At 37.4% G+C, this 15,346-nt stretch overlaps 1 protein-coding gene across 1 annotated transcript in view; it reads right to left on the reverse strand.

Annotated features, from left to right (window-relative positions):
• cacna2d3 (calcium channel, voltage dependent, alpha2/delta subunit 3) overlaps positions 1-15,346 on the reverse strand; it is a 60,870-nt gene that overhangs the window by 29,640 nt on the left and 15,884 nt on the right. Inside the window, exons 5-10 of the mRNA XM_036560109.1 lie at positions 8,942-9,104; positions 6,907-7,038; positions 6,068-6,128; positions 4,029-4,179; positions 3,497-3,571; positions 3,225-3,314 (exon numbers count right to left, since the gene is read on the reverse strand). Coding sequence (XP_036416002.1) covers positions 3,225-3,314; positions 3,497-3,571; positions 4,029-4,179; positions 6,068-6,128; positions 6,907-7,038; positions 8,942-9,104 — 672 coding nt within the window. The remainder of the gene's footprint in view (positions 1-3,224; positions 3,315-3,496; positions 3,572-4,028; positions 4,180-6,067; positions 6,129-6,906; positions 7,039-8,941; positions 9,105-15,346) is intronic.

The raw sequence follows: 15,346 nt of genomic DNA on the forward strand, positions 1-15,346 counted from the left end.
GAGACAGAAAGTGAGCAAGAAGGAGAAGGGAAGAGTAGTGGAGAAAGAGAAGTAGACTGAAGGAGGGAGAGAAAGGACAACGCAAGGAGAAAATAAGAGAAGAAGACTGAGGGGGAGAGAAGAGAAGGAGGGAGGAAGAGAAAAAAGAGACTGAGGGAGTAGAGAATGGAAGAAAGGAGTAGGAGAAAAAAGTAAACTTAAGGAGGCAGAGGATGAAGAGAGGAAAAGAAATAGGAGGGAGAGGATGAAGGGAGGAAAAGAAATAGAAGGAGACTGAAGGGGAGAGAATGGAAAAAATGAGGAGGAGAAAGAGAGGCAGAGTAAGGGAGGGACAGAAACTTAAGGAGGGAGAAGATGAAGGGAGTAAAAGAAAGAGAAGGTGACCGATGGGAGAGAAAATGGAAGAAAGAAGGGGGAGAAATAGAGGTAGAGTAAGGGAGGGAGAGAGGGCAAAAGGAAGAAGCGAGAAAAAGAAGGAGACGGACGGAGTAAGAGATTAAAAATAAAAAAAATGTAATTAAATCTAAGGACAGTCAGCACAAGATCTTAGAACCATCAACTACCAATTTCATTTGTGTCAGTAAAGGTACCAGTTCTTGGCGCTTTGCTCTATGTTTTGGTGTTTTAGTATAAATGCACTTGTCATATAGTTACTGAATATCTGCTGTAATTTTTATTCTTTATCTTGATTTGAACAAGATGGGAACAAGCCTTTATCTTCAGACACCAGTTCCTTACAGGATCTCTGCATATACTCTTCTCAGTGTGCTTTCTACTGCGATAAAACGGTTTATTAAAGGAATAAAAGTAAAGGATAAATTATTCTCTGCATTCAGTTAAAGTGAATCAGTGAACACTCCGTCACACAACATCACTGGAAAAGTTTAAAGCTTCCTCTCTCCAAACTTTTCTACTACTGGCCTGATCACACACACACACACACACACACACACACACACACTCGTCCCTTTAAAATGTCCCACTGCTGGCCTTGTTGATTACCATATTTATTACCTTGCTTTAATGAATGTGACAAATAGACGCAGCGCACTCTTCCCTCTTTCTCTGCCTCCTCCCTTCTTCTCTCTTCCTCACTGTCCTTCTCTTTCTCCACCTTCTCTTTTCTTCTTCTGTCTCTCCCTCATTCTGATTCTTTTACTCCACATTCTCCCTTTTCTCTCCCTATTTCTACATCTTTCTTTTCCTCCTTTCTCTCTCTCTCTTTCTCCACTTCCACCTACCTTCTGTTTCTCACTCACTCTCTTTCTTTTCTTCACCTCCTTTCTCCTTCCCTCTCTCCACCTCCTTTCTTTTGTGTCTCTCCCTCTTCTTTTTTCTCCACATCCTCCCTTCTCTCCCTCTCCTTCTCTTTCTCCACCTCCTCCCTTCTGTCTCTCCCTCACTTTCCTTCTTTCTCCTCCTCCTTTCTTTCTCTCCTTCACTCTTCTTCCCTTTCTCCACCTCCTACCTTCTGTCTCTCCCTCACTTTCCTTCTATTTCTCCTCCTCCTTTCTTTCTCTCCTTCACTCTTCTTCCCTTTCTCCACCTCATTCCTTCTTCACCCTCACTTGTTCTTCTCCCTTCTTCCTCCTCTCCACTGTGTAAATGTTACATTTCTATTACTTTCTCTGTTCTCACTCTAACACTCTCTCTCCAGCGTCTCTGCACCTCTCTCGCCCCTCCCCCCACCTTCGCTCCTCTTTCTCTTCCCCCTCTCCCCGCCTGGCCTGAGAAAAGAGAGATAAAGAGAGTGAGTGACCACTATCTCCTCTCCATTGTGCTCTCTCCACTCTGCCTGTTAATCAGCGTTTTTAATTACTGCTATTAATCACAGTGTGGGATAGAGGTGTCGCAGAGAGGGGGACGTAAACGGGACGCCGCCGGAGCGTTACAGCCGCAGACACAACCACACACACACATACATACACACACACACACACACACACATACACATGCACACACGCATACACACTCTACACTGCAGCATAATTCGAAATACTGTAGAACAACACATCTGGGATCATTTTTGACTCACTGACTAGATTATAGGTGAAACTGAGCATATTTTGGTGCTTATATAGTAAGAGAGATGCTATTATTCTCTGAATTACAGGTACATTTTAAAGTGCAGAGATAAAGAAATGTGACTTCATGGGCCACTTTGCCAGACACACACTGGACCTCAAAACACAAAATCAAAAGCTTTGATCAAACTCAGTCAAACTAGTCTGCTTCAACTAACTTTAACTGTGTAACTTTTGCTATTAATGAACATAATATGTTAATAATCATAATTAATTTCATAGCCTAGTATTCTAAATATCCTTTTATTTCTTCCATTTTATTAATTAAATTACAGACAGAAGTGAAGTTCAGATGTGTGAAAATGATCTTTCATCCTGTAAAATAATGTTTTGTTAAATAATAATACTTCAACCATCAAATGTCATTCAGTTCAAACCTGTTGTTTTCATGCTCTTCAAAGTTAATCCTGAATAAATACCTTTGATCACATTTTTGTGTAATATATTATCTGGAGTTTTAAAATAAAACATTAAGTGACCAGGCTGCCTTAAAATGTTTATTTTATATTAATCCTCAACAGAATGTAACACAAAAGAACTGTTCTTTTAAATTATTATTTTATGTTAATTAACTTACTCTTTTATGTTAAACAAACATTTTTTATAGTGTACTCTTTTTTATGTATACTGTAAAATAAGGACATCTTTCCACAATTAGTTTTAGTGTGTTGTAGATTCTACATTGTTTTTAGCAGTAAATGTGGAAAAACATTTTTTCCCAACATGTCCAAACGAGTAAAGTTTCAGTAAAATAAGTAAATGCTAAATTATTGTACTTGAAAATATGAAGTGCTTTAATTACTGTAAATTTAAGGATTTTCACAGCAATTGGATAACTACAAACAACTTTGCTGCCAGGCTTCTACTGTTTAAAGGATTATTTTACACTGTAATGTAAAGTCTGTACTTAATTAGACTGGTTTTTTTTTCTTATTTGGGTGTGAGACGGGCGCTACCCAAATAAATATGTTACTAATATTACTATCTGAACTGCACTGATGCAACTATATCAAGTTTATATGTCCATTTGGACAATGCTCAGGTATAACTGTCGTGTACACAGCTGCACTCAGTGAGTATGTGGAGAATCAGTCCAGTGTGCAGAGTGAAAAGGAGTGTTTAGAGAAAGTGTGTGGTCACCTCACTGAGAATTGTGAAAGCTTCTGCAAGAGCCTCCCCCAGCAGGCCGATGCCTTTGGCAAACAGCTTGTCCAGATGCTCTCGGAAATGCTGATACAGAAGAAAATAAACACTTCTTTAATCTGCTATCAAGCTTCTCTCCACTCATTACTAGGCAATAAAACACAAGGAGCTGTTATCGTTTATTAGATTAGAGAGAGAAAGTGAGAGAGAGAGATATCGAGGGGAGTGGAATACGAGAGAGAGAGAAAGAGTGAGAGAGAGAGACTCACATCTTTATTGGTTCGGTCTGCTTGCACTAGCGTACCATTCAGACACGGTTCCACATAATGAATCTCCTGATTGTACTGCAGAAACAAATACAATTTCAGTTTTCTCTATTAAAGAAGTACAGTCACCTCTTCAGTTTATCACATCTAAGACTTTAGGATTATTTAGGATTTTTCAAAACTGAGATCGGTTACTTTATTTTGTTTAACAAATATTGAGACGTTTCACTTTTTACAGTCTACTGCAAAGATTCGTCATGTTGTGTTAGTTTTTTCTACTCAAGATTTATTTTATCTACACTGGCTTTTCCTTTTTTCTGTTATTATTTTTGTTTATACTTAATCCCTTACCTACGCATTCTGCAAGAGCAGAAAAACTTCACCATAAGGTCTGTGTGTCTCAACACAGAATTAAATAATTGGTCACCATGACAGTGAAATGTGGTCCAACTTATTCTGAACACTATTTGCCCAGCCGGCCAATATTACAGCCATATCAATAATCAAATGACTGATTTTCCTCAGCGTTACCCACAGCGATGATGTTGAAGAAATCATCATCCCCTAGTGTGTCCAGTATGGAGGAAACAGTCTGTCTGGCGATGGTCAGCCGCAGACCCTTCATACTGCCACTTACATCCACCAGAATGACCACATCTTTTGGAGAGGTTGCTGCCTGAATGTACCTGAGAAGAAAACGTCAATAAAACTCAGTTTGTTCAGATAAAGCCTGCTGAAATACTGTGAAAAATGCTTTACTTGATCTAAACTGCTTTAACTAGCTTTAATTGTGTAACGTTTGCAATTAATGATTACGTATAATAACAGAAATAGTTACTTTTTTACATTTACCATTTTATTTTTATTTCTTTCATTTTATTCATTTATTCTAATTACAGACACAGGTGAAATTATGATGTGTGAAAATTATCTTTCATCCTGTAAAATAAAATATAATTGTTAAGTAATACTTCAACCAATATATGTCATTCAATTTATAGCTGTTGTTTTATGCTCTTTTAAATTACTCTTGAATAAATGTCTTTGATCCTGTTTAAATGAGAATTGAAGAACACTTTTTAGGTGCTGCATTACATGAAAAAAAATGCTTCGTTCATTGCACAGTGTTTGTGGCTTATAATGATTAATGACTCTTTCAAGCGTCTTTCAGCAGCGCAGGTAAATCCCAACCCCACATTTTCTGAGCATTTTTTTCATTCACTAGAAGAAAATGAGAGCCTTGTTTTGTTAACTGAAACTGAGGTTAACCACTGCAGAATGTGTACACTCAACAAAGTACTGCGCAAATACAGATCGCTGTACTGAAAAGGAGCTTTAGCAGCTTCAGCATTTCTCTGGTAATGGCGTACTCTTCTTCAATCAGTTCCTTACATAATGTTTAGCTTGGCTATGATCCTTTATAATATATCATAGTAGATCATATGTTTTGTAACATTAACTGTAGTTCATCTGTTTGCTCATATCTTAAGATGTATGAGCACATAAATAAATATAAATAATGTAGAATAAGACGTATGAGTGAATGGATACATGCCTACAGTTAACATCATTAATCATGTGTCCATTCACTCATACGCTACTCAGCACGTATCCAATTATTCATGTCACAAGTAACTTGTCTGAATAAAAAGAAATATGCACAGTTAGTGTAGCTGTTTACTCATTATTAAATCAACAAATACATAAATAAATACAAGTATACGTACATGCAAAAGCTAGAGCTGACATAACATCACCTTTTATTTTCTAAACAGCTGATACTGATAGTAATTAGATTTTTTCACTTTAAAGAATATGTTTTATAAAACATTAATTAAAGAACTGTTTATTTACCATGACCCTGCTAAACACTCTGCTACCCTACAAGAAGAAATACACAGCCAACACCATCGCTTATACAAATACAAGGCAATATCACTCAAAAACTTGCAAAATTGATTCATTTAAAATAAAAGAATTATGATTCTAGTATAATATTTAGCTAGCTACTTATTGTTCTTAAGTTGAAGTTAGGCTGTATGTTGCTACTGTTATTTTCACATGCTTACTTTATGTCATATTGCACTTCAAGCAATATTTCAGGCAAAATCTGTCACAGAATCAGATCAGATTAGTTCTTTTCTCCAATATCCAATCCACCATTTTCTGCTGGCATCAGTCGATACTGACACTGACTATGAGAGTGAACTCAACAGACCAAGGAAATGACATCAACCCAGGCCCTGTTTCCCAAAAGCATCAAAGCGTGACATTTCATCATTGCGTCGCAGAGTCAAAGCGTCAGAATGAGACACACAAAACCTTATAACAGTGATGGCTGAGCAATCCCACTGCTGGGAAGCCAATAAATGCTATTAAAGTCCAAATCAAATCCCTGATTACTGGAACAGGCTGCTATTCAGTACCTCATTGACAAAAGGCCTGGGAACAATAACCATGCCTCTACTAAAATGTGCAATATGTCCTATCATCATGCTGCCAGACCGTAAACTCAGAGCTAACCCTGGGGCGCCACGTGCTTTAAAACACAGCGTAGAAAATTCTGGTTCTTACCATTTTCTGTTGCGGCAGTCGAACGAGATGACCCCATGTTCATCCGGATGCCATTTCACACCTGCAGTAAGAAGGCCACAGACTGTATGTTTATCTTTTTATTAGTTACATTCAGTTTCAATGTATATACACTATAAGCAAAACAATGTTTATTTATGTCCTGGGGAAGAAAAATCATCCTGTATGGTCAGAAAATATTTTTCTATAGTAGGAGAGTAATAATATTCATATATATGGATATCATCACTGTCTGAACAAAACCTTGCACATTCAAAATAGTAACTTTACAGGAGAATAAAAAAACATTTGCAACATTTAATGGAAGTTATTATTTCTGTTGGTCTGTTCACGATATAATTTTAACACAGTGTAAAGGGAAGCTAGAGTTTTCATTTAATGCAAAAAAGTTAACAATGACAAAAAATGAAGATGCAAGGTTTTCTTGTGAAAGTGATATGTAAGTCTTTAGTTTGTGTAGTTATAGGGAACATCACTAACATGAAATTAGATATTTATGTTTGTCTAATGTTACATCTATATTTGTATTCTGCTGTTAAATAACTCACGTCTACAATCTGATGAAAAAAAAAGGTAGAACATGTCCAAAATGCCTCTACTTGCAGCGTTTCCCTTTGTGAGCACATATAAACGATGGTTACAATGTACATAATTCAGTGGTTGCATTTATTGCTCTGTGGCTTTAATACGTTTTCTGAATATTCAGAACACTTTCTCTCTCTGATGAGCTGTAAAATTACAACATTAGCAAAATCACTCGACATCAGTGAGTTTAGTCACAAGCTTAAAGGCACACACACTAGCACACCATCTTTGCTCACCTGGGTACTGTCTGAAGAAACCTTTGGCACTTCCGAAATACTGCCAAATAAGTGAGGGATCCCTTTCAAAGTTATCTACAAAGACTTTGTTTAAAGCCTCTGACCAGTAGACACCATTTACTATATCAGGATCTACGAGAGAGAGGGGAGAGTGAGAAAGAAAGAGAAAAAAACAAGGGCGATGAGGGAGAGAGAAAGCAAAAGTGGAAGGAAAGAAAGAAAGATGTCTGTTAACACCATCATTAGTAGTAAAGTCTGAGACACATTTGAACTTTGACCTTAATTTCACTCTTTCGATCGCTACACAAAGAGCACGCACACTAAATCACCTCATCCCTTTTCTTCTCTTTAATGGAGTTCAGTGCTGCATTCACCACTTCAAACACACACAATAACAGGCCATTACACTCACAAAGACACAGAGACAGAACAGAGGCACAGAGGAACGAGCCACACACACACACACACACACACACACACACTCACACTCACACTCTGGGTGACTGTAGGTTTTTGTCTCCAGGTGGTTATTGACCCATGGAGAGGCGCTGACACTAAGCTAATCATCTCCGCATCAGTGGAGCATGAGTGGCCTAAGGTGGCTGTCCTTAACCATTACACACACACACACACACTCGTTTTTCTTCCCTGTAAGGGCATGGAACCATACATACGTGGCACATACACACAGCTGTATGTAGTAAAAACAGGATGCACACACACACACACACACACACACGCATATATATATATATATATATATATATATATATATATATATATATATATATATATATATATATGCACTCCCTTGCAAAAAAGACCCATATAATGTTTTTTACTGATGGTTTTAGCTGGAGTCTAGACTTATAGAGAATATTTGGTCTCATATTAAACACAATCTAGTCTGGCAATGTTTTTTAACTGTTTGAAGCCATCAAATACTGACTCTTCTGTAAAAGGGTATCTGTAAGCTTACCCACAAAACTTCAACATTTAAAGAAATCACATGGAAAAGCGATCTCTTACTATCTTACATTATCTATCTTGTGGTTAAGATCCAAAAAATAATTTAACAAATACTACATATATCAAAATGTTTAACTCTTTTATGTCAAAAAGTTTTCAGTGCATCCATATAAAATTCCTTTTAGTTTCTCTTTGCCTCCAAAAGTCTAAAAAGGTGGTGCCACCATCCAACCACATATGTAATTAAACTATCAAAAGGGGTAATTTAGTTATATACAATTTAAATAAAACAGTTTGGCATGACTTTATGTTTGCTTTTATTTGAAAGTTTTCAATGTTGCAAAATAAGGGAACTTTAAAAGTGCTCAACTCACTGAAAAACTTGTGTCTGCAAGTTCTTACTTCCTCAAATGTCAGGCAGCACAACCAAAAACAAAGAACTTTTATTCTGACATCCTTTACAAAAGAGGGGCCAGGGTACTGCATTATAAAGAAGACCCAAAGTGACCTTCATAATGCAATGCTAAGGGCAATAGCCTTTTTGCACATTTTGGAAAAAAAAATCATTTTTGAGTCATGGTTAGAACGGGTCAGTTTACTATATCAGGTGGTCTGACCTCGGGAAAACCATGAAAAGTTGTAATTATTATAATATTGTTTATTTATGTCAACAAAAATGTAAGCATAAACTCGAATTCAAGGACAAAGGTGTCCATGGATGTCTAAGTTGATGCTCATTTAATCTGAAATTAGTCTGAAAAGTCAGGTGGCTCAACTAGTCAAAGATCAAATGGTGCAATCAAAACAGCACAGTTTTAATAATGGCAATAGGTAATTAAAAACTTTGATAGCATTAACTATGTTTAAGATATAAAACGCATATAGATATAACTGTAAATATATATGCAGATTTAAAAATGCACATCATGTCCTTTTAATGAGATTTTTAAAAACGAATTTTTGAAAACCTCGTAATTGACCCATATATACATCCCCATTAAAAAAAAAACAAGACCGTAGAATATCCACTCTTTAGAAACAAGTGTGTGCTGTGCTTACAGCTCACCTTTATTGTACATGTTGGTGGGCACCTGGACAACACTGAGGCTAAGGTTGACAGACAGGTTGTTGAAGTGGTCATTTGGCTCCAGGATAAACTCTCCGCCCAACTCCACACTGTTACCATCTTCATCCACTTCATTTATCAGAACTGCATTAAAGTACTCATACTGCACAGGAAAAACACACAAACACAAACAGTATAATGAAGAAAGACTCAATCGCAAAAATGTGATTTGTGATTAAGTGAGTTTTTACCAAAATTACAAACAACTGGTAAAGTCTGAAAGGCATTTTGCTAAAAGGTCAGTTTGTCCAAGGCTTCTCTTTGGATGACAATTTAATATGTGCAGTGAAAAATCTGAATAAATCTAGCTTAAGAAGAACTTAGTGTAGTACTTGAGTAGAAGAGCAGAAGTAGCAGGTCAAACAGGTACTTAAGTACTAAGTGACTTATAAAACTGCCATGTAACTTTTTGGTTTATCCAGCACCTATAAGCATAGAAACTTCAGTTTGTTAAGCTCTGTCCTTCTCTTTTTGGATCCTAACGTAAGATGACAAACCTCAGAAGTCAGAGGAGTGACCAATCACAGAGCAGTACAGATGATAAACCAAACTAACAGAAGTAACATGTTACTTTCCTCACTGATATAACTATATAACCTATGTAAGGATAAGTTATAGTATCATCATAACATCATGAAAATACTCAGCAAAGCACAAATCCAGTAAAATTTTACTTCAGTATACGTAACATTAATTGAATAAATATAACAGGTTATAGGTACAGGTTAGCCAGCTCTATATCTACACTCTTAGAAAAGATGGTTATTTAGGAGTCCTTTAGTAAGGGCAATGTTTAGAAACATGAGTTCTCTTTAGAACCATTTCATGCTTAAATAGCTCTGCAAAATAAATGGAGAATGTGTAGTATATGGTTCTATACGGAACCTTCTGAAAGGGGCTCTATAGCTACAGCACCAAAAGGGTTCTTATAGTGTTACAAGCTTGACAATGTAAAAATAACAGAACATTTTTGGCCATTTTCAAAAAGGCTGCACAGAGAACCATAACAACACGTTCTCCATCTAATCTGAAGAACTGTTTCACCGTACAAAGAACCATTTAAGCATGAAATGAAAATATAGAGCTCATGGTTTGAAACAGAACCACTGTCTTTACTAAAAAACCACTTAAGAACCATTTTAAAGTGTGTAGCATACAGAGAATGCACTGGAGATACAGAAAAATAACTTTACCCTTACCCTTCCATAACACTGAACACAACCTAAGCTAATGTGCAGACTAGGTGTTAAAATGTGAATGCTAACAGCTAACTTAAGCTATCTGCTTGCTGTCACAGGTAATATCTCAAACACCAAACGAAAAAAAAAACTTTTCATCAGTTTAAACCTAACTTACCTCAGTACTGAACTTTTCAAGGATAAGCTCAGCCAGCCTAGATGGCTAAATTCACAAAGATTCGCTGCTGGACACGATAAACGTGAGATTAAACTGATTATCAGTTTATCAGAGTTATAATTATACATTATTAAAGGTCTGTTAATGTCTCAGGACGGCAGCTGTGAGAATAACAGTACCGAAAACTAAACTTTTCCCTCAGCTGTACCGTTTTAGCTACGAGTTCGCTGAGAGGAACCGTTAAGTTTCCGTTGAGATTTGAATTTGAAATGTGCGCGCGCGGGCTGCAGTTTAGCACGACGGAATATGCAAATAAGAAGCGTTCGCAGCCAATCAGATTCTTAAAATGTGCCGCGGTGCGTTGCGTTACGTCCACATTCAAACTACTCGCTGAAATCATTGTTGAGGAACAGAAGAGAAACCAGCGGCAGGTTTAGAGCGTTTCTCTCCTGCGTTTGATCTGAGCGCAGAACTGACCTACAGCTGAGTCTGGAGAGCCAAAAATATATGGACATGTACTTTCATTTATTAAAAAATACATTTTAAACACACTGCGGTCCATACTGAAATACACCCACTAAAATGTATTTCAGAATATATTGCCGTATTAACCAAACATATTTTACAAAATACATTTATATTAAAATGTACAGTAAAATCACTTACAGTGATTTCAAAAAAGTGGTGGGAACAAAAGGTGGCATCATTCGCAGGGTAAATTAGGCATGTCTATATCTGTACTTATGTAATGACGGCAAACCCATTTGTTATGGATATGTTAAAGAAGAGAAGAGAAGAGAAAAAGTGAAAGGAAGAAAAGAGAAAAGAAAAGGGAAAAGAAGAGAAAAGGGAAGAGAGGAGAAAAGAAGAAAATACAAGAGAAGAAAACAGATAATAGGAGAAGAGAAAAATGGAGATGTGAGGAAAGAGAAGAGAGTATAGGAGAAGAGAACAGAGGAGAAGAGAAAAGAGGAAAAGTGAAGAGAAAAGAGGAGATGAGAACATAACAGGGGAGAAAAGCAGAGAACAGAACAGAGGAAAAGAGAACATAAGAGAAGAAAAAGAAAAGAATAGAACAGAAGAGAAAAGAAAAGAGAAGTGAACAGAAGACAAGAACATAGAAGAAAAGAAGAGGAGAGAACAGAAGAAAAGCAGAGATGAGAAAAGAACAGAACAGAAGAAAAGAGAAAGAAGAGAAGAAGAATACAGAAGAGAAAAAAGAGGAGAAGAAAAGATGAGAAGAGAGGAGAGGAAAAGAGAAGAGAGGAGAGGAAAAGGGAAGAGAGGAAGAGAGAAGAGAGGAGAGGAAAAGAGAGAGGGGGAGTTGAAGGAGCAGTATAGAAGGGTAAGTGGGGGTTGTGCCATCAGCCTGAAGCCCAGCAATGACAGCTCATCCCACGGCTGGGCGATCCTGGGCGCAGGGAGACGTGCAAATTCAGCAAATCTGCTCTGCACTGCTGCTGTCACTGCCAGTGAGGCTGAGCAGCGTACACTACACACACACACCCATAGCCACACACTACACACACACACTCACACACACACACACAGCCAACGAGTCTGCGTCTCACTAAAACACAGTACTGGGTAAAAATCTTCAGCAGCCAAAAAACTGTTTAAAACTATTTATCATGTTTTTTTCATTTAAAAGACTATATAATGTTAGAATAAATACTAATATTCATAAATACAGTAAAAAGTAAATATAATGGCTGTTTTCAGTAAAGAAATGTTAGAAGAGCTCATCTATAAATTATTTATTTCAGCAGCACCTGATCGAATTTAATGAAGAATTGATCAGATAATCTAGGTATTGAATGGTAACTGTAAATACTGGACTTCCTTGAGGTGAGCTTTGAAAATGGTTAAGCTAACACACACTGAGAACAACCACGATGTAATGTTTATTTGCCTATTTTTATATATTTAATGTTTTTGACAAATAAATGCATAAGGCTCAACTCATATTTAAAGGGACATTCAGGCCTAAAACAAGAGATTAACATTTTATCTGTCACATTATGCAGAATTCTATAGCGCTGTATTCTGCAGCCTCATTCATTTGACAGAATTCATGATTTTATATCATTTTCATGTTTTTGTGAGGTTACTGCAGTTATTAAACCATATATATATATATATATATATATATATATATATATATATAAGTGATATACTGATCAGATAGGAACAGTGAAAATACTTCAATGCTCGGACGTAGAAGCTTCATAATCGCAAATATGACATGGTGATTTTGACTGAAAGTCACCAACCCCCTGCTTTTAAAAGCTTATACAAATACAGAAAGTTGAGGGCCTTAAGCGGCTTTCTCTTATTTTATTCCTCTGGGTTGAAAATGTAGAGTTTATGACACGTTCTGAATTTATTCGTGGAGAAAGAATGTGTTAATGAATTCATTATTTGAAGGGAACCACCATTACTCCAAACGTATTTTGCTCCAGTGAATTTTCCATTTATCCCCAGAATAGCGGAGCGGAGCTCGGCCACAAGAACACATTAATCTTAGTCTCTGCGGTGGGGGTGGGACGGAGAACGCCGCAGAATTTACACCAAAACTAAAACTTCACATATCTGGACCATATCAAGAGGGAGGCTGGAGATGGGTGAAGTGTATTTGCATACAGCAAGGTCACACAGATAACGAATTAGGGTGAACTATCAGGTGCATGTTTAACAGAAATACATGAAACATGATTAGTTTCATGTTTCTGAAGGTGCGTAGTAACTTCAAGGTGAAGAAAGGATTTCAGTGAAAGTGATTTGCAGAATTTCTGTATTGTCACTAGAGAACTGTTCATGTCACAGTGCTGAAACTGTCCTACGCTGTAACTAGAGAGCAGAAACTGTCCTACGCTGTAACTAGAGAGCTGAAACTGTCCTACGCTGTAACTAGAGAGCTGAAACTATCCTACAGTGTAACTAGAGAGCTGAAACTGTCCTACACTGTAACTAGAGAGCTGAAACTGTCTTACGCTGTAACTAGAGAGCTGAAACTGTCCTATGCTGTATCTAGAGAGCTGAAACTGTCCTATGCTGTAACTAGAGAGCTGAAACTGTCTTACGCTGTAACTAGAGAGCTGAAACTGTCCTATGCTGTAACTAGAGAGCTGAAACTGTCCTGCACTGTAACTAGAGAGCTGAAATTGTCCTATGCTGTAACTAGAGAGCTGAAACTGTCCTGCACTGTAACTAGAGAGCTGAAATTGTCCTATGCTGTAACTAGAGAGCTGAAATTGTCCTATGCTGTAACTAGAGAGCTGAAACTGTCCTACGCTGTAACTAGAGAGCTGAAACTGTCCTATGCTGTAACTATAGTTGAAACTGTCCTATGCCATAACTAGAGAGTTGAAACTGTCCTACGCCGTAAGTAGAGAGCTGAAACTGTCCTACGCCGTAACTAGAGAGCTGAAACTGTCCTACGCTGTAACTAGAGAGCTGAAACTGTCCTACGCTGTAACTAGAGAGCTGAAATTGTCCTACGCTTTAACTAGAGAGCTGAAACTGTCCTACGCCGTAAGTAGAGAGCTGAAACTGTCCTACGCCGTAAGTAGAGAGCTGAAACTGTCCTACCCCATAACTAGAGAGCTGAAACTGTCCTACCCCATAACTCGAGAGCTGAAACTGTCCTACGCTGTAACTAGAGAGCTGAAACTGTCCTACGCTGTAACTAGAGAGCTGAAACTGTCCTACTCTGTAACTAGAGAGCTGAAACTGTCCTACGCCGTAAGTAGAGAGCTGAAACTGTCCTATGCCATAACTAGAGAGCTGAAACTGTCCTATGCCGTAACTAGAGAGCTGAAACTGTCCTATGCCGTAACTAGAGAGCTGAAACTGTCCTACGCTGTAACTAGAGAGCTGAAACTGTCCTATGCCGTAACTAGAGAGCTGAAACTGTCCTACGCCGTAACTAGAGAGCTGAAACTGTCCTATGCTGTAACTAGAGTTGAAACTGTCCTACGCCGTAAGTAGAGAGTTGAAACTGTCCTACGCCGTAAGTAGAGAGCTGAAACTGTCCTACGCCGGAAGTAGAGAGCTGAAACTGTCCTACGCTGTAACTAGAGAGCTGAAACTGTCCTGCACTGTAACTAGAGAGCTGAAACTGTCCTGCACTGTAACTAGAGAGCTGAAACTGTCCTGCACTGTAACTAGAGAGCTGAAACTGTCCTATGCCGTAACTAGAGAGCTGAAACAGGCTGTTTTTGTTACAGTGCCTTTAAGACTGATATATATGTAATTGAGCTATGTTCTTATTGGCTATCCAGTGTGCAAGAAGTCCAGATTGAAACATTTCTTCTGTGTGAGTGGGCGGAGCTAAACTGCTGTCAGCTAAACAGAAGGATAAAGGTAAATTAAATGATTTTTGACAGGAAAATTTATAAATTATAAATTAAATATATACACTGAAAATTTGAAACTTTAACCAGGTTTACATACTGCATCAAACTCTATTTAAGAAGCAAAAAAATAGGTTTTCAATGATATGAGCCCTTTAAACAATTACAGACAGAAAGTGCTTGTAAACACAGTTAAAACTACAGACAGGAAAATAGTCTGTAAAATTTTCAGTTTTCATTCACCTGTTTTACCACATATTTTACACACTGACATTTTAATGTCTTTTAGAGCACAATTAAGAACTCTATTTTTCAGATTGATGAAGAAAGTGCTGCATATGGTTCTGTATAGAAGGTTTTTGAAAATGGTTCTATATAGCACCTGAAAGGTTCTTCTATTGTTACAGACTTGATAACATAATCATAGAAGAACACTTTTTGGTGCAATGTAGAACCATTTACAACACATTTTTCATCAATCTGAAGACCCATTTCACCATGACAAAAAAAAATAAGCATGAAAAGGTTTTATATAGAACTTATGGTTCGAAATAGAACCAATCCCTCTACTAAAGAACCCTTGAAGAATCATATTTTAAGAACCATCTATCTATCTATCTATCTATCTATCTAT

The sequence above is a fragment of the Colossoma macropomum genome, unplaced genomic scaffold (assembly GCF_904425465.1).
Source record: "Colossoma macropomum unplaced genomic scaffold, Colossoma_macropomum, whole genome shotgun sequence".
In the NCBI taxonomy this organism is placed as follows: Eukaryota; Metazoa; Chordata; class Actinopteri; order Characiformes; family Serrasalmidae; genus Colossoma; species Colossoma macropomum.